Source organism: Rhinolophus sinicus, linkage group LG04, assembly GCF_036562045.2.
Source record: "Rhinolophus sinicus isolate RSC01 linkage group LG04, ASM3656204v1, whole genome shotgun sequence".
Classification (NCBI taxonomy): Eukaryota; Metazoa; Chordata; class Mammalia; order Chiroptera; family Rhinolophidae; genus Rhinolophus; species Rhinolophus sinicus.
The window spans coordinates 179673689-179700147 of NC_133754.1; the positions used below are offsets into that span (position 1 = coordinate 179673689).

General features: G+C 53.6%; 1 protein-coding gene across 3 annotated transcripts in view; it reads left to right on the plus strand.

The window, feature by feature from the left end:
* NEK6 (NIMA related kinase 6) overlaps positions 1-26459 on the plus strand; it is a 79341-nt gene that overhangs the window by 33667 nt on the left and 19215 nt on the right. For all 3 annotated transcript variants that reach the window (XM_019728529.2, XM_019728532.2, XM_074330993.1), the window contains exons 2-7: positions 4901-5019; positions 12274-12414; positions 13744-13806; positions 19190-19300; positions 23129-23237; positions 24038-24145. In XM_019728529.2, the coding sequence (XP_019584088.1) occupies positions 4930-5019; positions 12274-12414; positions 13744-13806; positions 19190-19300; positions 23129-23237; positions 24038-24145 (622 nt within the window). In that variant the 5' untranslated portion in view covers positions 4901-4929. The remainder of the gene's footprint in view (positions 1-4900; positions 5020-12273; positions 12415-13743; positions 13807-19189; positions 19301-23128; positions 23238-24037; positions 24146-26459) is intronic.

Sequence of the window (26459 nt, forward strand, 5' to 3'; positions counted from 1 at the left end):
CGTGGGCTTCCAGAGGTAGCCACAGCCCCCGTAACTGATGCAGAAGCTGTTTGCCCCAGAGCATCCCAACGAGGCCATGCAGTGCAGTAGACAGAGCACGATCTGGGGTCCAACAGCCCCAGGCGTGTCTCCCACCAGCTGTGCGACCCTGGGCAAGTCCTGCCGCTGTCTGAGCCCCCGTTCCTGTGTCTGTCACATGGAGTCTCTCCCTCCTCTGTTGCCCAGTGGCAGTTTACACTAACGACCAAGGTAGCCTCTAAAGCCTCAGAGGGCCCTTTGCATGTGCCAGGCTCTGTTCTAAGGAGGTGACATCTATTAACATGTTCATCCTCTTAGTCACCCTGAGAGATAGAGCTTCCTATTAGCCCCATTTTCCAGATGAGGAAACTGACTGCATGGTTAAAGGCTGCCAGCCCCAAACAGGCCTAGGCCTTCATCCCTGGGCGAGTCCTGATCTGGTCCCTGGGCTCCTGGTAGACATGCACATGTCACATGCTCACGTCGGGAACCCGGGCTGGGAAGCCACACTGTGTCCACAGTGCCGTGGAAATGCAGGGCCCTTGCTGCCTGCGGAGAAAGGCCCTCTTGGAGGTGGTGCTCAGTGAGGCCTGTGCTCCGGGTCTCGCATTCCGCAGACGTTTGGCCCCTGACTTGGGCTTGGCAGCCTGCTTGTCATTGTTCTGCACCTTGGCAGGAGCCACAGGGACAGGCAGCTCCCCATCTTACCCAGAGGTGCTGGCACATGCGCCCGGTCTTTGCCCTGCTCTGCATGTCATCCCTCCAAATCCAAATCCTCTACCTTGGTCTTTCTGCCTCTGAGCCCCCTAAGAAGCAGTTTCTGGCAGGAATTTCGCAGGTGAAAGGGTTGGGTTTCTGTTGAAGTGTAGACAAAGGGGATGGAAATCCTGACACACAGCACCTGTGAGAGCCTCAAGAGGCGGTGGTCGTCTGGGACCTAGGTGGGCCTTGGGAGTTAGTGAGAGCTGAGTTCAAGTCTCCCCTCTGTAGCTCACTCATGACATGACCTTGAGCCTCCCTTCTCAGCCTGATTCCCCATCTGTAAGATGGGTCCACCAGCAGTCCCAGGATGAATGGGAAAGACCTGGCCCACTGGAAGCTCAGAGAACCTTCACTGCCTTCCTCCATCCCTCCCCATCTCCTCCCTCCCTGTCTCCTGCCCCTTCGTAGTGGTTTCTCTGGCACGTGGGGGGATGGGTGCTCTGATTTGCAAGGTTCTCCTTGGCTGCTGCTTTCCTGAAACAAAGGCCCTTCCTCCTCACTGGGCAGCATGCTGCAGCATGTTCCATTAGCTTCTGGACAGAACAGCTCTTAGGAACAGTAATTTACCGAAACCCCAGGGGCTGGCAGAAAAGGTATGTGGACAGCAGTGCTGCATCACCTTGGTGCCATCCTAAAGGGCAAGCACTCTCGGGGGGCTCCTGTCCATGCGCCCCAGTGTGGGGGAAATGGCCCCTCGTGGCCCACTGGCCCTGGGATCACCCTTACCCACTCAGCACAGGCCCCGTTCCTGAGTGAGGGGGCTTGTTCAGTAGGGAGCCGCCTGAGGGAAGATGATGTGTTGCTGGGAAAAGCTGGGAGGAGCACAGCATGGAGATCTGGGGCAAAGATGCTTCCGTGGGTTCGAATCCTGGCTCCACTACCTGTGATCCGTGTGAGCTAGGCAAATCTCCAAGTCTCCTTGTACCTCAATTTCCTTGTCTGTGAAATGGAACAATAAGAGACCCTGTTTCATGGAATTGTTCAAATGAGGTGGGCTACTAGAGTTGAAGTGTGGGGAGCAGGGCCCAGCATTGAGAGGGCACATGATTGTTGGCTTACAATTGCTATTGTTTCTGAGGAGGCCCGGGGGCCCCCTCACGGAGCTCCTGCAGCCCTGTGTGAGGAGCGGGCTGAGCCCCTGAGAAGCTCCTGAGGACGTGCAGACTGCTGCTCTGCACTCAGATGTGGGAATGCCATGTGGGGACGTGGGGGAATGACCTTCCCAAATAAGTTTCTGCCCAATGGGGCTTGCCCAGAGTCCCAGGTTGGGGGATATCAGGGTCAAGATACAAACCCAGGCCTGCTGGCCACAAGTGGCTGTGTGAGGTGGGATGAAGGGAGGGGAAGCCAGAGAGTGATGGACAGTGGTTTCTGGTCCACGTGAAATCTGAGCAAGTGGGCAGGTGAGCGATGCCGTGGGCTGTGCCCGGTGCCTTCTGAGATAAAGACAGAACCTTCCTGCTGCAGATAGTTTTCCTCCCACCTTTCCCCAGAGTCTCCCTAAGGGCAGAGGGTGATGAACATGTTACCCCGAGGGGTCTAGGGGTGCAGCCCGAAGCAGCGGCAGAGCCTGCAGGAGTCTCCGGTTTTATCTTAAAATTCATGCGCATTTTACATTCTGTTCCCTCTGTATCCGGTGTGTGTATCGTCGCACACATTTCCCCCCTGAGTAACAGTGCTGCCTCGGGAAGCTGCTCGTGTTTATCTGTTTATCCTGGGGCTTTTCATACCCGGGTCCTCACTGTGTCACTTGGGGGTGTGCGCTTCAGTGCGGGAGCTCAGGCACAGATGGTGGACAGATGCTGAGGGGGCTGTGGTCCCATCTGCATTTCAGGAAATGGCCTCAGTGGCCCACACAGAGGAGGACGGCTTGGCAGGGAGGACACCAGGTGCCCGAGACCCTGTGGTCCAAGGGGTGGCAAGGGTGTGGGGGAGGGGAGAGGCCTCAGAAGGACAGGCACCCCCCATAATGCCATCAACGTGACACTGATTTGAGATAAGAGAAAAAAGAGACAGCAAGAGACCTACCTTTATCTGTATACATTATGATGAACCATATGAAATGCTATGTGTGTGTTGGAGGGAGGGGGGCATGTTGTCAAAACTGGTTGAGTTTCAGCAACTTCACAGACAGGAGACCACACAGGCCGGGCTGTGCTCGGAGGACGCTGTCCTGGCTGGGGGCTCCCCTGCCAACCTGAGTTGGGTGGCTCTGCACTCTGAGCTGTCTGCTCCATGTGGTGTCGCTTTCTGCCATCTGTGCAGTGTGCTGGAGAGCAGTTTTACCCCAAAACACTGATGGCAGGTGTGAGGGAGGAGCTGGGCCTGCCCTGAGGACATAGGGCATTGGATGCCAGCACACAGATTCTAGAGATTCTAAGAGGCTCGGGAGCCTTTAAGGCAGAGGCGGGGAGGCCAGCGGTCAAGCTCAGTGGGCGATTCAGGGCTCGGTGGCCATCCTTTGACGGGTCATAGACATCCCTGAGCCTGAGAGGGCCGGCCTGCCAACCACTGCAGCCGGAATAAACTACGGTGGGGAAGAGGAAGAGTGAACTGCAGCCAGAGAACCTGTGAGTAGCTCTCCGGGGCACTGACTGTAACAACCCAGCTGGTGTGGATTCCTTCCCCACTGCCCAGGGCACCCCTGTTCAGGGGTGTGTGTGCCTACTTAGAGGTGCATGCAGCAGGCCTTGCCAACCACTGGCTTCTCAGTTTAGGGTTTGGCTGGTGGGGACGGCTGGGGGGCAGATGACCGGGTGGGTTAAAGATTGTGAGAGGCAGTCTGTCTAGGAAGAAAGGTGAGTCTAGGTTGGCTTCTCCTGAAGCAGGTCCTGATAGCAGGCTGCACAGAAAAAACTGAAGGGCGTGGGGGAGGCAGACAAACGGGTGTGATCTCAGACCAGATGGGCTGGCCCCACCCAGGTCTCCGGAGTGTGGGCTACACCTCAGGGGCCTGACCTCAGGCAAGGGAACCGGCTTTTGATTTCTAGGGAATTTGGCCCTGCAGAGGTGATAGACAGAGCCCATCTAATGGCCTGGACCAGTCCTTAGGGGTTCTGTTTGGGATGTGTCAGATGAGAGGAGCCCTCAGGATAGCCAGGCACAGCAGCCTGATTCAGGGGGCCCCGACTACACGCCCTCACTGAGCCAGTGTCTTCCAGGTATTGGTCCTTTTCATCCTCTGCAGCCCTGGGGGAACCCAGGCCTCGCCCTGGACGTGGAAGGTGCTGCAGAAATGCTTGTGGGTGAACACCTGCCCTCCCAAGGGGGAGCACTACTCCCTTTGCAGCTGGGAGTATCGCTGGGTGCCCCCCTGCCCCAGAGGCACTCATCTGCTGGGAGGCTGGACTGAAGTGATATTAGGCGTGGCACTCAGATGGCCTTTGGCTCAGGCCTGGGCACAGGGTGGTACTTCATTAGGGACAACGGCTGCAGTTCCCATGGCAACTGGTGACTAGCATCCTCACCTCTGACATGGCAGCTCAAGCCCTGGAGGTTGAGGGGGCTGCTTCCTTGTGCCCAGAGGTTTGTGTAGGACGGGGAGTGGGACCCATGGTCTTGGCCTTCCCAGCGTTCGATGCGCAGAGCCCAGCAAGGATGGGGTTGTGGGCTCCTTCCTGCAGCTGCTACTTGCAGTCTGACTAAAGGTCTCTCTCTCCTGACCACCCAGGCTGCCAACCTGGGTTTATGTGGGGGTGATGATGGGGGACAGGGATGCAGAACTGCTTCCAAGAGGCATGGAGAACAGTAATGTGCAAAGGACGAGGTTCTGCAGACTGGCACATGTCGGGTTAAATCTGGCACCTCCCTTGCTGACAGGGGAGCCACCTTTAGACTTTTCCCTACACAGAGCCTCAGTTTCCCCCTCTGTCCAATGGGGATAATCCTAGCAACCTAGTCAGGACAGCATAATGGAGGGAAAGTGTGTCACTCAGGGTGTCGAGTCCTAGCCCTGCCACTTCTGAGCTGGGTGACTGTGGGCAAGTTACTTAACTGCTCTGTACTTCAACTCACACATCTATAAAATGGGGCAAGTGAAAGTACTTCCTCCACCTGAGGGCTGTCGAGAAGAGAAGGTGAACAGGCACGTGTATAAGAAAGCCCTCATTTTCTTTTGCAGCCCATGCCCTTGTGAGGCTGGCATGCAGGATGGCAGGACAGCCCAGCCACATGCCCCACGGAGGGAGCCCGAACAACCTCTGCCACACGCCGGGGCCTGCACACCCTCCTGACCCACAGGTAAGCCCTTTTCCTCTGTCTGCAGTGCATTGGAGAGTCTCCGAGGAACACAGATCTCTGAGGCTGCTTCGTCGCAGCCACTGGAGGAAGCCCTCGGCAGCCCCAAGACAGAGCCTCTCGCATGCTTCCATGATGGGAGCAGAGCTCACGGCCTAACCTCGTCAGGCCTTCACAGAGAAGTCTCTCTGTGCTGGACTCTGGGGGGATGCCACGCCTGGTCCCACCTCTGGGTGTTCCCATGTGAATGGAACAGCTTTATTTCGGAGGGATCAGCACCACGTAGAAGGACTGGGGCGTAGAGGAAGTTGGGGAGGCCCCAAAGAGAGAGTGAGGGTGCAGGGTGAATTTGGGATCAAAGAGTTTCCTTACTCTGCCTGATGTCTGCCACCCGGTCTGGTCTGAACCATGTTCTGACCTCTTCACCCTCTTTATCCGGAACCAGCAGCCCTCGGACACACTGGTTTCCTTCCACCTGCCTTGTCCTCTCTGTAGATCCTCAGAGAGCCAGGCAGCCTTTCGTAGCTTTTCTGAAGGCCGCTTCTGGGGTTCTGAGCTGCTCGAACACCCCATGCCCTTTGCACATGCTGTTCCTGGGCCTGGAGTACCCTGCCTGACTCCTTCTCCAAGCCTCATTCCAAATGCCGCTGCTTCTGAGGAGCCTTCCTGTTCCACCCCGTCCCTTCTTCTCTGCTGCCTCTATGCCTGTGCACTGGGTCATGGCCATGATCACATCCCGCCAGGGCCTGGTTCCTGCATCTGCCTCCCCAGACAGAATCCTCTGCGGCGGGGCTTCGTGGGTCGCACCATCCCGGCCCGGCGCAGGGGAGCCTCTCATGCCTGCCGAGTTAATGCACTACAGGTACGGTGGCTGTGTGTGAGGCAGACCCACATCTGCTCGGAGGGTGCACATGGCCTCACGGGAGAGAGAGAGAGGAAAGAAGGCAAAAAAACTCGGGAGCCAGTGGAGCTCCAACAAGGCACCTGATCTGAACTAGGGGGTCAAGAGGCTTCCTCGAGGAAGTGGCATGCAGAGGCCTGGAGGGGCAGAGCTTGACAGGGCAGATCAGTCGGGACCAGATGCTATAGTGTCCTATGAGCAGCCGGGAATGATGAAGTAACTGCCCAGGCTTGGCGTTTGTCCCCAGGCTGTGACCTAAATCAGGGGGAGACAGAGACAGTCACCTTCCTGAGCCATGGAAGGATTATCACAGCTTCTAACTGCCTAGTTCCTGTCGGAGGACTTCAGGTGGCCTGGTATTTGACCCGTTCAGGCAGGGTGGCCATGTACAGTTGTACAGGTTATACACTGCACAAAGGTGCCTGGCCAAGGAGGCAGGTGAGTTTGAAATCCTTCTCCTGCCCCTGAACTCTTGTCAAACCACGCTCCCTGGTGCGGATGCATCAGCTCCAGGAAGGAAGCACCTCTAGAGACTCACACAGAGGTGACACATGAACTAGGACAAACTGCGTGTGTGTGTGTGTGTGTGTGTGTATGCACTTGCACACAAATGCACGAGGGTCCAAAGGCATCAGTGCTAATCATACTATCCATTTCCATTACTGGCTGAGATGCAGGGGCCCATTTCCTGGGTAGAATTTGGGGCGGCAGATCCCAGAAAGCTGGGCAGCCCGTGGACACGGCTGGTCCAGAGTCCACCAGGACAACTCACTGATGGCTGGGGGCAGCGGGGCCTCTTCGGGTAATGTAGCAATTTGTCATATTAAGTCATTCACTAACAATTGAGTCCCCCTTGATTAATCTCCCAGAATTAGCCAGTTGCATTTCGAGCAATTAGGGTTAATTACAGCCTCATTTGGCAGAAGAGAAAGCCCCGTAATTATTTCACGATCAAGGAGATGAGGCGCTGGGCTGCGGTGGCAGCAGTGTCCGTGGCGTTTCGTTGCACATGTTGGAGTGGTAATGACATAGTTAAGTGTAATTAGATACGATTACTTGGTGTTGGCTAGGGGCTGTCGCTGAAGATACCCCCAGTCCCACTAGCATCTGGCCAGGTTTGCAGAATCAGTCACAGCAGTGTTGAAGTAGAACTGCTGTAGGTTGGGCTGGAAAGAGGACAGTCAGGCACTTTCTTGCTCCTGAAACAATGGTATCGCACCACCGTCTGGGGGGCTCTCAGGGCCCAAATCTTGCCTATTTGAGGATATAGAAACACCTCAAATAGAAGAGAGAGGTGTTTTCCTTTATGGCAGGAGGCACGCCTTTCCCCAGAAATCATCCTTAGAGGAAGAAGCCAGGCTTCAATGGCAGGAATGCTGTGTGCCAGACCAGGGTACGTTCAGTTCCCAACTGTGTCCCTCATAGGTCAGGTGACGTGGGGTAAATGACCTCTCTGAGCCCCCAGTTTCCTCATCTGTAAAATGGAGCCGTGAAGACTAAGTGAGATGGTATGCTTTAAACATCCGGCGTGGCATCCAACATTATGGGTGTTAAGAAAATGGCATGTCATATATTTTATGATTTTATATTTTAAAAATTCATTTTAGTTTTCACAGCTAAAGAGCCCAGAGCTGGAAATACCCTGGGTGTAGAAAGAACAATTTAGCAAACACTCAGACTCTGGTTTTTATTAACCTTCTATGCCCAAGACAAATGGTTTGTTGATTTCAAGGAGCTTTCTAGGTCTGAGAGCTGTCAGCCTATGAAAATATGTTTGCTGAACCTGGCAGAATCATATGTGAAACACATATATACTTGGGAAAGCTAAACATGCTTGCTTTTATTGAGGTTTTTGAATGAATGAAGGAAGGAATTTGAGAAAAAGAGCTTAGAATGCCCTATGCTTTTTGATTTTACCACTTTGCTACGGAGCATTTTCATCAGGAATGAAACGCAAGGCTCAGCTGACCCACTAAGAACCACATGAATTTCCAAAAAGAAGAAAGGTGTTCTCGTCTGAGACAGGCCTGGCTAATGTGTCTTCCATCTGGAAAGTCCTTGCAGACCAACGCGGGACGTGCCAAGTTCTGTTATATTCGGCACTATTCGGAGAGTGGAATGTGCTTAACTTTACAGGGAATAGGGACAGCTGTCACTAGGTCAGCATTGCACAGGCCCAAATCTTGACGGAAAATCTTCCCAAACCAATGATAGTAGTTAGATAAGATTTAATGACCAAATATGAACAGCCATTAAAATTCAAGAAGTGTTTGCTTTGTTGTAACTTCAGCAAGCGCTTGTCTCGTTTCTGCCTTGGGTCTACTTGTTCCAGGAAGAGGAAGGAGGCAGACAGGAAGGTGCAGGACCCGGCAGGTTAGATAAGTGTTTAAATACCGGTGCTTAGATGAGGTTCAATGGCTGGTGTTTATGAAAGGCCGGGGAATCCATGCTGTGTCATTTGGAATTGACTCTGTAGCAAAAGGGGGCCCATTATGGGTTTACAGTTGACGTGAGTTTGGGTTTTAGGTCACCTGCAGCTGGGCCTGAGGCACAAGTAAGGTGGTAATAGGAGGAGGTGAGGAGGCCGCTGCTCTTACCCAGGTGAGAAGATGCCTTGGCCTTAAATGGGCCAGACATAGGAGGGAAGGTTCCAGAGACTTCCAGGGGAGAAATCCAACTGCTCTTGGTAATGGAGAGAAAAGGGAGAGGGAAGTCCCTGTGTCCAGCTTTCTGGGTGGGGGCTGATGTATGGCTTCATTCTTCGAGTCTTTGCTTGTCAGTTGTCGGAGCTGGTTGCAGATTCTGTCACCGGTCTGTTCAAGCTCAGCTCTGTCTGAGCTCGGTTAATGAGGATCGGCCTGGGGGAGCCACTCCATTGAGATGATTTCAGGTTTTGTTATCAATGCCATGCTGTTGGGCATCTCGCTCGCTGTTCCCCTGGAGCTGAGTGTAGGCGTCCAGGTTGAGACAATCGTGGTGGTTGCACCAACCGTGTGACACCTGGCACTTACCTTGTGTTGTTCTTTTACCAGCTCAGAGAAGTAGGCCTTATTCAGAACTCCATTTTATTGGGGTGAGGGGGTGGGACTGAGATAAGGAACTTGCCCATTTGCTATGAAGGGGCAGAGCCAGGGGTCGCTCGAGCCCTGTGGCCCCATATGAGCCTTCTTGCCATAAGTCTGAGAGAGGGAAGATTGGTTTTGTGTTTGAAATTAGCCAGAATGTGAATTCCTGAGTGGAGTTGGCCTCGTAAAGTGCCTGACAATATGGACTCTTGGTAAATCGTGTCCTTCTTTTATGCAACGCGGATTTAAGACACATCCCCATATACACGTATACTGAATCCATTAGAAGTTCCCTGTACACGATGTCAGATGTCTTTAAAGGTGAAATTCGTTTACAGGAAATGTCATTCTGATGAAGTATGCTTTTTAAAATCATAGAAACGGTTGCCTTAAAATTAATGATGCATTGCAAATATCAGGGGGAAAAAAGACCCATCCAGTGTAAAGATGTTTAAAATTCAGGTCAGAAGTCTGACTTAGTCAGGCTAAATTTTTTAATGAGATTTCAGAGAATTAATTGGGCGAATGCATTTTTATTCTTTTAACATGTAATTTTATGCTCCTGCTTTAACAAAAAAAAGGGGGGGTGGATTTGTCAATAGCCGAGGCTTATTTTGGTTCAAACATTTTAAACTCCAATTAACACAGGCTGGGGGTGAGGGGGTCGGTTGTGGCCTAATTTGATCTGACTTGGAGACGAGAGCTGGGTTTCTCTGAGCTTTCTGGGGTAGGGTGTCCTGGGGTGGTTCAAGACACTCCCTTCCCTGTATGTGCGGCCTTGGCCTGAGAAGGCTGGTGTCATTTCTTGGGAGAGTGGGATTGGGGATAGAGGTGACCCAGGGACCTGGCCATCTGCCAGATTCCTCCAGAGCTGCTCCCAGCTCCTCTTCTCTCTGAGATTGGGTGTCCTCCCAGGCCTCCTCCCTCGGACCCACTGCGGCTGGCAGCAAAGCATGCATCAGCATCCCTGCCGTCCCCTTCCAGGCCCTTCCATCCATCTCTTCTACGTTTGGGGATGACCTAAGGGTCTTCCACCCTGGGGAAGGGGGAGGAGGAGTCAGAAATTGCCTCCAGTACCCACAGTGCAGTGAAGCGAGGCAAGTGAACCTCATTGCCTGGCACAGCCCCTTGGCAAACACTCCCAGATGACTTGCTTGGGGATGGTGAAGTCAGAAGGCTGCAGGGGCACATCAGCTTCACTGCTTTACAGTAGCCAGGTGACGTTGGCTAAATGACCTCTCTGGGCCTCAGTTTCCTCATCTGTGAAATGTGGCTGTGTAGACTAAGTGAGATGGTATACTTTAAACATCCAGCGTGGCATCCAACATCATGGGTGTTAAGGAAATGAGATGTTATTGATCTTATTCTTATATTTTAAAATTCATTTTAGTTTTCACGCTGAAGACCCAGAGCTGGAAATACCCTCGGAGCAGGCCCTCGGTGGGGGTGAGGATGTTGGGATATTGGTAACACCAGTGAGAGCTGCTTGCACTTGTGCCCTGGGCCAGGCGCCCACCAGGCCAGGCACCGTGCACAGCCTGCCTCAGTTCATCCCCAGCCCCCTAGGAAGTAGGTGTTGCTGTTCTGCAGACGTTCCGAAATGCCAATGCCAATAATAAGAACAAACAGACAGCATTTCCTGTGGGCCAAGGGCTTTCGTTCATTAACTTATTTAACCCTCTGAATGAGGTACTATCATCATCTTAATTGTACAGATGAGGAAACTGAGGCCCAGAAGGGCTTGAGCAAGGCCCACAGCCAGGAAGTGGCAGAACTGGGATTTGAACCCAAGCTTCTGGGGCGACTCTCTGCCAACCTGTGCCCCAGGAGTTGTGCTTATCTTCCCCAGGAGCCAGCATGGGGTCAGTAAGCACTAGGTGAGCGGTTTTCAGAGAGACCGTCGGGATTATTACTGTGATCCCCCATGGCGCAAGCTGTCCAGGGCCGGCCCCATGCTTGCCCAGGAGTTTAGAGCTCCCAGACCCCTTTCACCAATATCATCCCCCTGAGCCCTCAGGGAAACCGGAGGCTGGTGTTAGTGGATGACCTCACTGGGCTGCAGGGGCAGAGTGCAACTTGCTGAGGGCTGACCCAGGCGGGGAGGTGGCAGTGGAGAGAGGCCTGGCCTTTTGGGGCAGGAACTCAGTTCATCTTTTCCTTTTCCACTCACAGCCCTGAGTTAAATTAGGGTCAGGACTCTGCTGGCTTAGGCTGCTGCATCCCGGCACCCTGTGTCCCGCAGTGCCCCCCACCTGAACAGAGGCCAGCCCAGGACAGGGCCCCATCCCAATCCCTACAAGGGCAGTGGTGCCCCCCTCCCAGAGCCTGCCTGACTGTGTACCCTCACATGGGGGCTGCTGCCTGGGTAACCTGCCCTACAGGTTCGTCCTCTAATTAGGTCGAATGGCTTGTGACAGGAAATGCAAATCTGGGTCATCACATATGCAGATGTGCAGCTGGAGTGTCAGCGATGCCAGCTGGGATGTCACCCACATCCTCTGGGAGCTTCCCCCCCCCCCCCACAGTGGCTGTGGGGCTGGGCAGGGTGACCTCTGGGACACATCTCTGGGGTCGGTGGAGAGTGCTCAGGACAGGAGACGCCATCCAGTGTTCCCAGAGCAAGGACTCAGAGATCACGTCCTTCAAACCCATCAAGTCCTGGGGGGGGGGGGGCAACTGAGGCCCAGAGAGGGGTGGGACTCTGCCCCATGTCACCCAGCAACTCATCTGGCTGTACATCATCAGGGAGTTCAAGTCCCAGCTACCCACTGACGAGCTGTGTGACCGTGCCTCTGTTTCCTTATATATAAAATGGGATTAATAAGCCTTGCTTTACAAGGCAAGTAGGAAATGTGTCATAAAACCTGTCTAAGCAGCCAGTACAGTAACTGACACAGTGTCATTATTTTCATGAGTGTGTGTGATTCCTCCCAGTGCTGAGAAAGTTGCCTTTTTCTGAGGGCGTGTGATTTCGGCTGCACTCATAGAAGTGACAATGGACGGGTCACAAAGTCCCACTGTGCTCCAAGTTGTTTGGAGCACTTTTCATTGTATCATTCAATAAACATTCCCCGAGCACTTGCTCTGGGCAGGTCAGAGCCTCACCTCCGGGGATGCGGAGGGAATGAAGACAGGACCCCCTTTTGGAGAGGCCCATGGTGAGGGGACGCTCTGACAGGGGGATTGGTGATCAAAGTCCCCCCTTCACCTTAGAGGGGCACTGCTGGGAAGGGGCAGTGGCCTCTACTCCGGCCTGGCTGGTCACTGATGTCCTCTGTCTGTCCCCTCCAGAGGTACCTGAACGCCCTGTCTTTTCGCTGCTCACTGGCAGACTTCCAGATTGAGAAGAAGATCGGCCGAGGGCAGTTCAGCGAGGTGTACAAGGCCACCTGCCTGCTGGACAGGAAGACGGTGGCTCTGAAGAAAGTGCAGGTGAGCCAACGACCCCATGAGGTCAAAAGCCTCATTGCAGGAGCCAGCTCCGGGTCTCAGTACTGTGCCCCTGGGCTGGTCCCTCCGTCCCCTCCCCAGCTTTCCTCCATGAAGAGGGAATTAGTACTCAACTCACTGGGTTACGGAGAGAATCACGTGGACTCCTGTTTATAAAAGCTTATTGTGAGCCATAAAGGAAAAGAAAAATGAGCATGCACTGAGCACCTGCTGTATACTGGGTCCTGCTAGGAGCTCCCGGAATCATGACAACAGCCCTGTGGCTGGGGATTAGCGTCCCATTTTTCAGACGAGGAAAACAGTGTCGAGCCGGGAATAGCTCTAAGTCCTCTGACCCTGGTGGCTGGACTTGCTGGATGGTTCTGGGCTTGAATGTCCTTCCTGACCTGTGTCCCTCCTAAATAAGGGAAGGGAGTTGAGCAGACGGGTTTTAAGTAGCAAAGTCCAGCCAGAAGGCATTTCAGTGAGAGCCACTGGGCCTATCTGACTGCTGCTTTGCTGCAGGAAATGGGTTTTAAACCTCCAGCAGAGCTTCCTGAGCCTTCTATTTGCTCATTTGTCCTTAAAGAATGAGAGATTAGCAGCCTGGGCAGAGGAGGCCCAGTCATGGGGTGGGGAGCTGGGCCAGAAACTCCAGCTTTAAGACCTTGGCATGACTTTCCATGTTGCTCTGTGACCCGCACGCAGCTCCAGGTCGCTGGAGGATAGATGGGCTCCTCCGTTCAGAAAAGACTCATTTCTGCCCTTTGTCTTCCAAGGAGGGGTTCACCTGGGCTCCCGTTGTCTTGGTTTATTTGTCCCGTGACGTGATGGGTTTGTCCTGTTGACCTTCTGATTGTTCCTGTCAGTCAGAAGGTGCTGGGAGGACCCAGCTGAGTGAGCCCTGCAGGGCCCGGGGCCGCGGGGGGCACGGAGCTGGGGCCTGGACCTCGTCTGTCTTTTCACTCCATCTACACGACCACCTTTTGAGCTCGGGCTATTCAGCCCCATTTACAGAAGCGAAGACTGAGGCCCCAAGTGTGTTTTCTGTCCTGCCACTTACCAGTGTGTGACCTCAGCAAGTCACTGGACTTCTCTGGGTTTCTGTCTCCTCCTCTGTGAGTCTGTGACAATAACTCCTGCCCCATGGGAGTCACTGAGAGGATTTGGCATAAAATAGTCAGCATGGCACATGGCACGCCGTGGGGGCCCACTAGGCAGACCTGTTGTCCTTATGGGGTGGGGGTGGGGCCCCTTGGCGAGGAAGTGTAGGAAGCGGGTTGCTGGTGCTGTGTTTTAACCATTCTATTTCTCTTTTTCCTCTCCCCCAAGATATTTGAGATGATGGACGCCAAGGCCAGGCAGGACTGCGTCAAGGAGATAGGCCTCCTGAAGGTGAGTGCCCGGAGAGGGTTACACCACGGGGGATGGGCCCAGAGTCAGAGATAATAGGACATTCTGGACTAGAGTTGGCCCTGGCTTGAGACTGCTCTCTCCTGGGGATCCCTCCCTACTCCCCAGGTTTAGTATTCTGCCTGAGATCCCGGAGGTGGTAGAGGAGGGAAAAGATAGGGGCTTTGGAGGCCCAGGAACCTGGGTTCAAATCCTGATGTTTTTATTTACAAGTTAAATGACCTTAAGCAAGTGAGTTAACCTCCGTAAGGCTCAGTTTGCCCCTCTGCTCAACGATGAGAACACCTGCCTCACAGCATACAGGCAGACTGAGAGGATTAAATAAACTAGTATCTGAAGAGGGCCTGGTACAGTGGAGCACACAGTAGGTGCTCACTCAGTGTCCTCCTCCCTTCCCACGAAACAAGAGACCTTGCTTGGCAGCTTTGTCAAGTGGAACTGGTGGCAGTGACGCCCTTCAAAGCCGAAGCTGTGGAATTTCAGATGAGCAGTTCATTCTGCCAGGCTCTGCCCTGGGCTCTCAGACCTGTATCCCGTCCTCAGGGGCTCCCAGGTAGATGGTGACCATTCAGGAAGACACTGGCTGACCCAGGGGCCATGGAGCCCAGGGGAAGCCCTGTGGAGGCCAAGGCCCTGTCCCAGACCCTGGAAGGCTAGGATGAGCCTGCTGCAGACACCCCGACATTGTGGACTGGGGGTGGGCAGATCACGGTGGCCTCGAATGCCACACTCAGGATGTGGGAACTGAATGTGGGAATGAAAGGGGAATCTCTGAAGTGACTGAGAGCAGCGTGGGAGGATGGGACCAGATGTGAGTTTTGAGCCCTCCCTGGGGTAGCCCCTGGTAACGATGGGTCATGGTGACGAGGCTGGAGGCGAAGAGGCTTGTAGGGAGCTGTCCTTACTTTCAACTATTACAGGTCCAAAAATACCTTTCATATGGTGTATGGAGGTGGTGCAGCTTCATTTTTTTGCATATGTCTGTCTAGGTTTCCCAGCATCATTTATTGAATAAGACTGTCGTTACTCCAATGTAAATTCTTGCTTCCATTGTCGAAGATTAAATGACCATATAGGCATGGATTTATTTCTGGGCTCTCTATTTGTTCCATTGATCTACGTGTCTGTTTTTATGCCAGTACCATGCTGTTTTGATTACTGTAGCCTTGTAGTATGATTTAATGTCAGGTATCGTGATACCTCTCACTTTGTTCTTATTTCTCAAGATTGCTGAGGCTATCCGAGGTCTTTTATGGTCCCATATAAATTTTAGGATTGTATGTTCTATTTCTGTGAAAAATTTCCTTGGTAGTTTGATAGGAATTGTGTTGAATATGTATATTGCCTTAGGCAGTATGGACATTTTAACTATATTAATTCTTCCTATTCATGAGCATGGTATGTGTTTCCATCTATTTGTATCTTCTTTAATTTTTCTCTTCAGTGTCATAATTTTCTGAGTACAGGTCTTTTACTTCTTTGGTTAAATTTATTTCTGAGTATTTTATAGTTTTTGAAGCAATTGTAAATGGGACTGTTTTCTTAATTTCTCCTCCTGATAGTTTATTATTGGTGTATACAAATGCAACTGATTTCTGAGTATTAATTTTGTATGCTGCTACTTCACTAAATTCGTTTATCAGCTCTAATAGTTTTTTGGTGGAGTCTTTGGGGTTCTCTCTATATAGTATCATGTCATCAGTCACGGGATGCGGAGGCAGTGCAGGGAATGGGGTCAGTGGAACTGTGGCGGCTACGTGCGATGTCAGAGGGGTGGTAGATTGGGGGAGAGGGGTTGTTATTTTGTGAGGGGAATGAATGTCTGTTACATTGTTTTGTACACCTGAAACTAAAAAAAAGTGCATTGGGGTCTACACTTAAATAACTATGACCAAGGTTATAGATGCCATCTACCAATTTCATTTAAAAAGTTCTACTGAAATTCACTAATAAATTGCTACTTTCCAAAAAAAAAAAAAAAAAAAACTCTTCAAAAAGCATTTTCAAATGTTACAGAATGGTCACCTTTGGGACCCACTTGTGATTTGGGAGCTCTGCCTGATTACCCAGCCCCAGAACGGCTGTCCCAGTCACCCAACCCCTCTCCCCACTTGTGGCCAAGAACACGCATGTGCCTTCCATATTGAGTGAGGAATTGTACACACGTGTGGATGACCCGGCCTGTTTCAGGTCCCTGGGTACAGAAATGTGCACCCACGGCCCCTTCAGTGAAGCAGGCGTGGTATGGTGTGACCTAGTTCAGCTCAGGAGGGGGCTCTGTCTCTTCCCCAGGCTGTGGTGCAGCTGAGTGCCAACGACCATGGGTTTCAGAAGCGGGCACACCCCTCGCTCACTGGCTGTGTGGCCGTGGGCAAGCTGTTCACCATTAGGGCCTCAGTTTCCTTATCTGTCCAGGGGAGTGGGTTGGGAAAATTAGTGAGGAGCTCTGTGTAGTGCCGGATGTGTGCTGAGCGCTGGGTCAGAGGCAGCCCTTGCCATGACTAGGCGATGCCAGCCCCTCTCTCAACACCAATCCAGCTTCCTGGCCTGCCCATGGGATGTCAACAGGATGTGCCAGGGCAGGAGTGTTTCCTACAAAACAAAGGGAAACGTGGTCCTCAGAGGGAACCCTGGGCAACATCATTCATATTGTTCACACCACCAGAACCCGAAACCCAAAACCTCCCAGGGCAGAGGCTGCCAGATGTGGGGTGGGAAGGTAGGCTGTGTTGGAAAACAGGCACAGATTTATGTATTTGTATATTCAGCACAATTTTTTGAGTACCACTGAGAGAGGCAGTCCAGCGGGAAAGATAGATCCCAGACAAACAGACTCATTTTGTATCAGGCACCAGAGGGGCCATGGGTACAGAAATTTGAAGAAGAGGGAACCGTATATTGATGGGCCCTTTACTCTCAGCCCTGCCCTCCATCCATCCCTCAGCAGCCACCACGACAGCCAGGCCTGGCCCAGGGCCTCGGGGACAACCCCACTCCTGGAGCTCAAAGTCTGGCAGAAAAGAGGATCAAAGAGGGCCCTTTATCAGATCTTAGTGATGGAGCCTCAGGGAAAAGGTGGGCATGGAATGTAGGGACACAGGAGAGCGAGAGGCGGGCTGAGGCTGCCAGGAGGAGATGAATCTTGGGTGCGACTCTGTCCTGAACCCCAGATGCATGAAGCCAGAGTGGGGAACCCTCTGCCTCCCACAGCTGCCCATCTCTCACTCACAAACCACTGCCAGACAGAACCCAAACACTCCCATCTTTGGAGCACTTTCTGCATCCCTGGCCTAAGTGTGTCCCTTTTCAGACCCAGCTGGGCTCACCTAGAGGCCCTAGGCTGAGAAGTAAACTCCAGATGGACAAGGCTTTCTGCTCCCTGGACCAAGTTCTTGGCTCAGCTTGGGCCCCAGCCAGTCCCTTCCTTTTCCAGGCCTCAGAGATTTCGCTCAGTTACCTCTGGGGCCCCTTTTTGCCCCAGCCTGTGCCTTTGTAAATTGACTGGGTGTTGGAGAGAGCACTTACTTCACCTCCTGGCCTCAGACCTGCCATAGGAAAGGGGAGAGGGGTCTCCTACCTCCTTTCCCCAGGAGCCTATACCTTGAGGGAACAGCCCCCTTGACTGAAGTTTTAGTTCCCACCCAAGCCCCCCTCTGACTTTTCCAAGTCGTTGGAAAGACTGATGGGCAGGTCTATGATGACCTGGGTGGGTTTTGGGGAGCCCTCCCTGAGAGGGGTGAGATTGCCCAGTGAAGGAATGAAGTGAGGTCCAGAGGGGGGTAAAAGAAGAGGGGGTTCTCATTTACAATAATAGCAGCAATGCCAGGACTTTGTAACGTGCTTTAGAGATTTTAAAGCATTTTCAACTTGCCATTCACTTACTTTGGTACCTTTTTTTGTAAATATAACCATATCTATAGAATGTGATATGTGCTGAGGGCAGCGGATATGCTGGCCAGTGTGAGCTCCAGGGAGACCTCAAAACAAAAACTGGGGAAGGTGATTTTTGACAAAGGCACCAAAAAAATTTAGTGGACAAAGGAAAGATTTTCAATCCACGGTGCTGGGAAAACTGGACATTCATGAGCCCTGACCCCTACCTCACACCATACACCAAAATTAACTTGAAATGGATTATAGACCTAAACAGAAAAGCTGAAACTGTAATTTCATGTTTGCAGGCAGCCCTGTGAGATGGGCCAGTGCTGGCAAAGGGGGTGGGTAGGAGCAAGGGGCCTGATTACTAGGACAGGCAGTAGGTACCAGGGTGGGGTGCTGTCAGTCTCTAGGGGGACCTGGTGGGTGTTGAGGGAGGGGCAGATATGTGGGGCAGGAACCGGGCCAATAGCAGAGGCCGCCTGTGGCCCCTGGGGACATATTGAGGGGTGCCCTCCCAGAGAGGGCTGGTTTGGGAAATCAGTTGGGATATGGCTTGGCTGTGTGATGTCTGCCAAAGGCCCCCTCATTTTAGCATCCAAGGTCGGCATGCAGCACAGACGCAGGCTCTCTCCCAGCAATGTGCAGGCCTTCTATTTACAAATTGTCCTCTAAATTGGGCCCTGATCGTTGGCTGACAGGAGCCCCTGTAGCTGGGCTGACCATACTGTGGCAGAATATTGGAGTCCCCTCTGCTTTCCCAGATCCTGGAATCATTTTGGTGTCAACAGTCTGTTTCCATTATAAACAGTTGCCAGGGTCTCCTCTTAGCCAGGCGGGGGTGACTTCCAGCCAGTGGGGTGCTGTCCTGCCTGGGCTCCACACATAACCTCGGCAAATGCACGGCTGTGGTGGTCAGGCCAGTGGCCTCAGCACTGAACAGATCACTCAGGGCAGCTCCTACAGCAGGAATGGGGTCTTTTCCGCCCTCTGAGATTTTACTAGGGGTGTCTTAGAAATTGACAAAAAGCGGGATGGAAGAAGGAAGGAGACGGACACTTCAGAGTACCAGCTGCAGGCCTGCTGAGCACAGCGACAGAGTGGAGTGGGGCTGGCCCTACCCTGGAGGGTCATGGGCGTGGTGATGAGGAGGAAGAAGAAGAGAAGGACCATTTCCACAAGCATCTATTGAGTCTTAGCTCTGTGCAGTCACTGTGTTGGACATTCCAAGGGTATTAATTCCATCTAATCTTCACAACTACTCCTCAGAGCATTATACCCATTTTACAGATTAGGAAACTGAGAGTCAGGGATGCAAAATGGCTTTCCCACTGTCACCTAGGTCTGCCTGACTTCCAAGCACAGGCCTTTCTGCCAAGACACTCACCAGCAAATCCCAGGGCCCTGTTAGTGGGTACCAGCACGGGGTAGGAGCTGGGGCTGTACCACCTCTCACTGACTTTGCCTCCCCCCTTCTCTCCTTGGGCAGCAACTGAACCATCCGAACATCATCAAGTACTTGGACTCATTTATTGAGGACAATGAGCTGAACATTGTGCTGGAGCTGGCCGACGCAGGTGACCTGTCGCAAATGATCAAGGTGAGGGTGCCTGGCAGATGGGCGGGGCCTGGAGGCTTCCCAGACACAGGGAACCCCTCCTCAGCTCGAGTTCTCACTGCTCTGGTCTCAGAGGCAGCCCCCTTGGAGACACTCCGCCCTCCTTGCCGATGCCCACCAGCCTCAGCCGTGGACCCTTTCGTGCCCCATCTATATTTGCTGGGAGATGGTCAGCCGTAGACAGAAAGGTCCCCTCTGGCTGCCCCCACTGTCCCTCCCAGGCTGCCCATGGGCTCATGGGCCACTTCTCCTGCATCTCAGAAGGAGTGAGCATAGAATCCTGCATTAGGTGGGAACCCAGCTCACAGAATCTGGGAAATTGTCTGTGGGTCAAATTGCCTCATTTTATAGGAGGAAAAACTGAGTCCAGAGAGGTTAAGAGACTTGCTTGAGAATACCCAGCAACTTGGAGACAGAGCTGGGTCTGTGGCCCATGTCTCTGTTTCTCGGCCTGGGACCCTCCAGTGGAAATTGTCCCCAAGTTGATTTCCCTGAGGTCCCTCCAGACCTTGAGGGACATCTTCATTCCCATGTAATGGCCAAGGCCAGGGGTCTCCGAGAGGTTGATTGACTTGCCAAGTTCCACAGGTAGGCTCAGCACCGGGCCTGGCTCTTGCTCTGCATCCTATGGCAGCCCCCACACCGCTCCACCCCCTCACCCCACCTCCTGGAGCCCAGGACCAGACCCATCATGAGTCTGGACTCAGGGACCGTCGCAGCCCCACTGATGGAGTACCTACTCTGGGCCACAACCGTGCTGAGCACATGCATCACTCGCTGAGTCCACTGTATCCTCAGATAGCAAAGCTCAGAGAGGTTTAGTCACTTACCTGAGGCAGCACAGCCTTTAAGTGGGACCTTCAGGCCCGAGGTCTCAGCCCCACTCCTGCTTTTCCTTCAAGGCCCTTCCTGTCCTGCTGACTTAACCCAAGTGTGCAGGCCACTGTTGTGGGCCCTCATTGCCTCCCTCCCCCAGGCTCAGCCTGTCTGCTTCTGAGTGAGGCTGGGCCAGCTGGAGCCCCTGCCCTGCTCCCAGCCATCCTTCAAATGGAGGCAGACATGGACTCTCCATCTTTCCCATCAGGCACTGGGGATTGAGACATTGCTCGGTGCTTGCTCTTCTGAAATTTGGCTCTTAGGAATACGGGTGTCGCTGGGAAGCAGCATTACTTGAGCTGTTATCACCTGCGTTTATATTTTTGTTGACATATTAATGCCTTTGCAGGGATGTTAATCTCCACACGGATCCCTGATGGGAACAGATGTGCTATATCATGTCTTAGTTCCTCCTTCTCCTTCCCATTCCCACACTTTGTTTCTCTTTCACATGTCACTCTTCCACTGAACACACATGCAGCCAGCACCCACTGTGTCCTGACACCTAGGGGCTGCCAGCACGCACACTGCCCTCACAGAGCTCATCTCCTAAGGGGAGGGCAGACCCGTGAATGATCATTCAGGAGCCGGTGAGAATAAGCCAAGTTCAGGGCCTGTGGAGCCACAAAAGGCTTCCTGGAGGAGGTGACACCTGAGCAGAGACCTGAGGGGAAACCCGAAGTCTAGTGGCAGAAAGCTTGTGCAAGAGCCCAGAGGGATGAAAATCCCAGGGCTCCACAAAGCCAGGGGTCCAGAAGAGCACTGGATGAGGTGGGGTAAGGGCTGGGCAAGGGGAGGCGGTCAGACCACCCAGGGCCTCATGGTCCAGGCTCAGGATTCAGGACCTCGCCCTGATGGTCAGCGAGAAGCTTTCTAAGACTGGTGATGGGCAGTAAACATGGTCCGCTTTGTGTTCTAGAAAGACTGGTTGCCCAATGGAGGGAGGGGTGGGGGAGGGGAGAACAGGAGGAGGGGCAGAGATGACAGAGAGGAGACTCTGGAATGGGTCCCATAGTGAGGGTACCGTCCCCGTGAGCCCCAAGAGACCCCAGACCACGCGCAGCCTCTGAATCCGTGGAGTGGGGCTGGAGGACAGGCGGAGGCAGGGGTGACTGGGCAAATCAAATCTTTCCCTTCCCTGAACCTCAGTTTCCACCCCTGTCCTGAGAGATACATGAGGAGGGCCCCGTGGGGACTGCAGGACATGGGGGGCTGCTGCCCAGCAGGCCCTGCGTCCCCAGGGCCCCCAAACTCAGGGGCCAAGCAACACCACCATGGCCACGGTGCTAGTGTGATTTACGGTGGGTGGTGAAACCAGGAGCTGCCGCCACCCCGAAACCCACCAGAGACTGAGCGCCTTCCCAATAAATGTCACACGGCGCTTATAGGACGTGACATTTAGAAAATCACCACTTGCAGCTGTGTGCATCTCACTTAAATGCTGTAATGAGGATTAACTAACATCATGGTGTAAATAACACTCCAGCCCAGCCCAACGCACAAGCCTGGGGTGGCCCAGGGGGTGGGGGTCCTGTGCTGAGGGGTCTCTGCTAGGAGCCTGGGGACGCTCACTCACAAAGCCCCTCTCCCAGGATGGAGCCTCAGGAGAGCCTCATGGGACTTTAGTGCCAGGCTGGGGCCTTCTGGGTGTGACTGTCCCATTGTTGGAGGTGCCCAGATCCAAACCCAGCTCTGCCGCTCTGCCTGGGTGACCTTGGGCATGTCCCTGAACCCCTCTTAGCTCAGTCCCTCATCAGATAGTTACTGGTGCCATTAGAAGTGGGTTAAGAGCTTGGGCTTTTCAGGCAGAAGGCCTGGGGTTGAGCTGTGACCCAGCCCCTTACTAGCTATATGGTGTGGCCCTCAGTTTCCCTGTCTGTAAGATGGGTGCAGTCATCCCTGCTTAGGGCCCAGTACAGGGGCTACACAAGGCAGGTGCTCAGCAAATGTTCGCTCAGGTCCTGTCTTCCACGCCATGCCCCCTTTCCAGGACCGGGAGTGCATCCCGAGTCAGCCCCCTTCCCTGCGCAAAAGCAGCTGCCCTGATGGAGGGTCCCATGGCATCACCTCTGGCTGCTTTGGGGAAAGATAGTTGGTCTGGAGCAAAAGCCCCTGAGCAAAAAACCTGGTACTCAGGTTGCTGGTGTGAGGCACCGCCCCCGACCCCAGCTCACAGGAGACACCCCTGGCGGTGGGGGGGATGGGATGTTGATCTAAACCCTGGTTTACTCCTCCCAGGACCTTGGGCTCACTCAGTGCAGCCTGAGTGGTTTTCAGGTTTTTTTGTTTTGGTTTCTGGAGCATTAAATATAGTTTTTCAGTCAACAAAGTAGATGGGGATCCATTTGAGAATGTCAAGCCCATTTCCTTGAGGTTCTTGCCGCATTTGTGAACGATCCCGTGGGATGAGATTTGCCGGTTCTGAGGAGGTGGGGGAAGAAGCTGTGATTTAACTACCAAGCACGTCTTGGGTGCTCCCATCGTGGGCCAGGCTGGGACTGGGGACAGAGAGGCCAAGCCAGTCCCCTCCCACAAGGAGCTTGCAGTCAGGTAGAGAGGGAGGATGCGGGCGTGTGTCCAGGAGATTCCAGAAAAAGTCTGAGAGCAGCCTGCAAGATGCCATCCAGGCATCCATTCGGCAGAGCCATCCAGGACCTCAGTCTGGGCCAGGCCTGCCCCCAGCCCTGCCCTCAAGAGCTGGCTGCCGGGTGAGGGTGGACAGAGGACCATGGAGGGAGACCTGGGCTGAAACAGAGATGTGAACCCAGCCCCCTTCGTTCCACGTTTATCGTTTGTTCAGCAGCCCGACTGCCCACGCTGGGCCAGGCTCTAGCTGCCCGCTGGGGACAGGGCGGCACAGAGCCCTGCAGCTGCCCTCCCTGTCAGCCCACCACCTACGCCTGTCCATCTGTCTGTCTGTCTCCCCCACCTCAGTACTTCAAGAAGCAGAAGCGGCTCATTCCCGAGAGGACGGTGTGGAAGTACTTCGTGCAGCTGTGCAGCGCAGTGGAGCACATGCACTCCCGCCGGGTGATGCACCGAGGTGTGTGTGCCGCCCCTCCCAGGGCCCCAGGACGCCGCTGTCCCCTCGGCTCCTCCTGGGGAAGGTGGACCATCTCGCATTCCCCAGACAAGTGGGTGTCCAGCATCATGCCTGTCCTCAGCGGGGTCAGAGAACGGGCGTGTGCAAGGCGCTGGGCTTGATGCACACACACGCCTCGTGCCCGGTGCCTCCCCGTGGTGGCAGCACCAATGCCACATACGTAGTTACAGGGACCCTAGGGAACACAGGCCTCGCTCAGTACATCATCTCCAGTCCCCAGTACCACCCTGGGGCCCATGTAGAGAGGACTGCAGCAAGGATGGGTGGTGGGGTTAACCAGGTTTGGTACTGCTGCCAGCTCTGCCGAGAATGGCAGGCGAAACATACTAGAAAAGGGAGCTTTTAATATGGGCTTCGAAGTCTTCGTAGGAGTTGGCTGGGCAAAGGAAATGAGACACCTACAAAGGAATATTTCTGAAAGTTGACGTCATCCTGAGTTGTGAGGAAGAAGGAAGGGTGTTGGGTGCTTTACATAGGTTACTTTACTGATTCCTTCATTCATTCCACCTTTATTTACCTGTATCTGCTGTGTGGGCGGCACTGCTCTAGTCACTGGGGAACAGTGCAGGTTACCACACTGAGTGCTTTCTTCTCTTGTTAACACGAATTCTCAGAGTGAGTGAGCATGAGGCGGAGCAGGACAGGCCCCCTCCCTATCACCTGAAGGGCCCACCCCTCTGCCCAGCCCGACTTCCTTCTCCTTTCTGTTCCACACCAACCCCTTTCTTCTTCCCCTGCAGACATCAAGCCTGCCAATGTGTTCATCACGGCCACGGGTGTCGTCAAGCTTGGTGACCTTGGCCTGGGCCGCTTCTTCAGCTCTGAGACCACTGCAGCCCACTCTCTAGGTAAGAGGGCCTGTCTGTACCCCAACAGCCCCCAGTTCTTAGTGACCCTGGGGGAGATGTGGACATTGTCCCCACAGTGCCTTTGGTTAGCTAGTGCAGGAAAACGCCTTTCTGAACCCCAAGGCTTCACTTGCCTCTGTAGAACCCCTTCCAGGAAAGGATGACTGAGCCCAGTCTGTGGAGTCGGGACGTGGCTCTGTCGTTGCATGCCGGAGTCATTCCATCTTTCTCATTGCTGCGCGGTGTTCCATCACGTGGGTGCACCACACTTGGTCCGTTCTTCCTGCTGGGGAACCTTTGAGCTGTTTCCAGTTTTGGGCTTTTAAACAGCCATTTTTAAAGCTGTGGGAGCCAAGGTCTCAGCCAGGAGGAGGTGACATGATAGGTGGACTGTGAGGAGTATATAGGAGTTGGAGGGGCAGTGAGGGGGGAACACAGTGAGCTGGAAAGCAGGGTCCCCAGGACCTCAGGTGACAAAGGAGACAGTGGGCCCTTGAATGCTGGGCTCAGTGGGTGGGCACCATCCCAGCAGTGTTAAGAACTGAGCGTGAGGGGGACATGGGTCGGATGTGTGTTTTGGGTCACGTGAAGCAGTGGCAAGCTTCAGATACTATATGCTGGCTAGGTAACTGAATGCAAAACTTGGAATGATGGACCATGGAGAATTTTACATTTAGCTGGAATAGAGAAGCCAGCAAAGCCCCCACCCCACCCCCACCCCAGTTGGACACGGACATAGGTTCCCACGTGCATTATAACAGTGCGTACTAGCATTTAACCAGGGCCGTGTGGGAACATTTCAGAGATAGGCAGGGCCATCTCTTTCCAGAAGCCAGTTTCCTGCTCTTCAGGGTGGCATTTGCAGACGAAGGTGCTCCCAGGCTCCCCTCCCTGTGCACCTGTGAACACCTCCCTTGAAAACCACTCTGTTCTCCACTCGTCTCCGGCCAATCCCCCGCCCCAGCCCATGTCTCCCATCCTCTGACCCTGAGTGCCTACGGCATGCTGTGAGTACACCAGCTGATGGTGGAGGTACTTTCTGGAAGAAACACTTTCCTGGTGGAAACTGTCACTCCTCATACAGGTCCCAACGGTTTAGAGGCTCTCAGGGTTTATACAGCACATGATCAGGAGAAATGTGCTAACTCTCAAGGTCAGGTACTCCCAGCTGCGTATAGGAGTGTGTGCACGTGTGTCTGTGTGAATGTGCACGTGTGTGCATGCATGCATGAGTGTGCGTGGGTGGGATGTGAGCATGTGTGCATTTACGTGTGAGTGTGTGCATTGTCATGCATGTGTGGAGTGTGAGTGTGCATGTGTGAGTATGCAGGTGTGCGTGTGTGTGTAGAGGGGGTTACTTTGAAATTCTCGGCTCCGTCTGACCTTGGAGGACACTGGGCATGTTGTTGGCCGTCCGTTAGCTCAAAAGGAAAGGATGTGTAAGGACCTGCCATCCCATGAGTTTATGACACTTTATTCACACCTCAGAGCCGTGCGGGTCTATAGGATCCTCCTTTGTGCAAAGGAGAAATCTGAAATCCAGGGAGTTTGAGTGACATTTCTGAGTCTTGTAGCAGCAGGGCCAGGACTTGAGTGCAGGCTTCACACTGCACAGCCCACGTTTCCTCTCGAAGATCAGAGTCGGGGCCCTTGGAAGATAATGCTGGACTTCCTCCCGGAGCCCAGCCACCAGCTCCTTCCCTTGGAAGGACGCCTGGCCTTTCCCAGTCCCTTCAAACCCTTTTCTTTGTGAAAATCAGTGTCAGTTTGGGACTATTTACCTCTGTGGTTTAAGAGCTTCAAAAAGGCCAAAAACTCAAGGGAAACCGTCAAAGGGAAGAGTTAACGCCACTGCCTCCTGTCCCCTGTCAGTCAGGTCCCAGCCCTTCTCGGTCTCGCTGGGGAGAAGACTGCTGCACTCGTCAGAGCCGGTTAAGATCACATCATTACGAACGGGCAGAAATACGGGCTCATCCGACAGCGTCAGTTTATCGACTTGGACTGCTGCACTTATTATATTAATGAGAAGGAACTGGAACTTGGGAAAGGCTGCCTGCGGAAGCCGGGCTCTTCCCAATGCCTCTGAGCAGCTGACCCGGCCTCCTGGGGCCGTGTGCCCGTGTCTAGGACACGCTCCCGGAACTGAGGACCAGGCTCCATGACGGTGACAGCCCAGGGCCTGAAGTCTCCAAGAAGCAAGAGAAAGACCCTCTGTCCACAGTGAGGCTCTGCAAACAGCTGACCAAGTCTTACACACACGTTTGGTGGGGCAAGAGACTGAAGTAATTGCTATTGCATCGTGACTCAGGAAGGG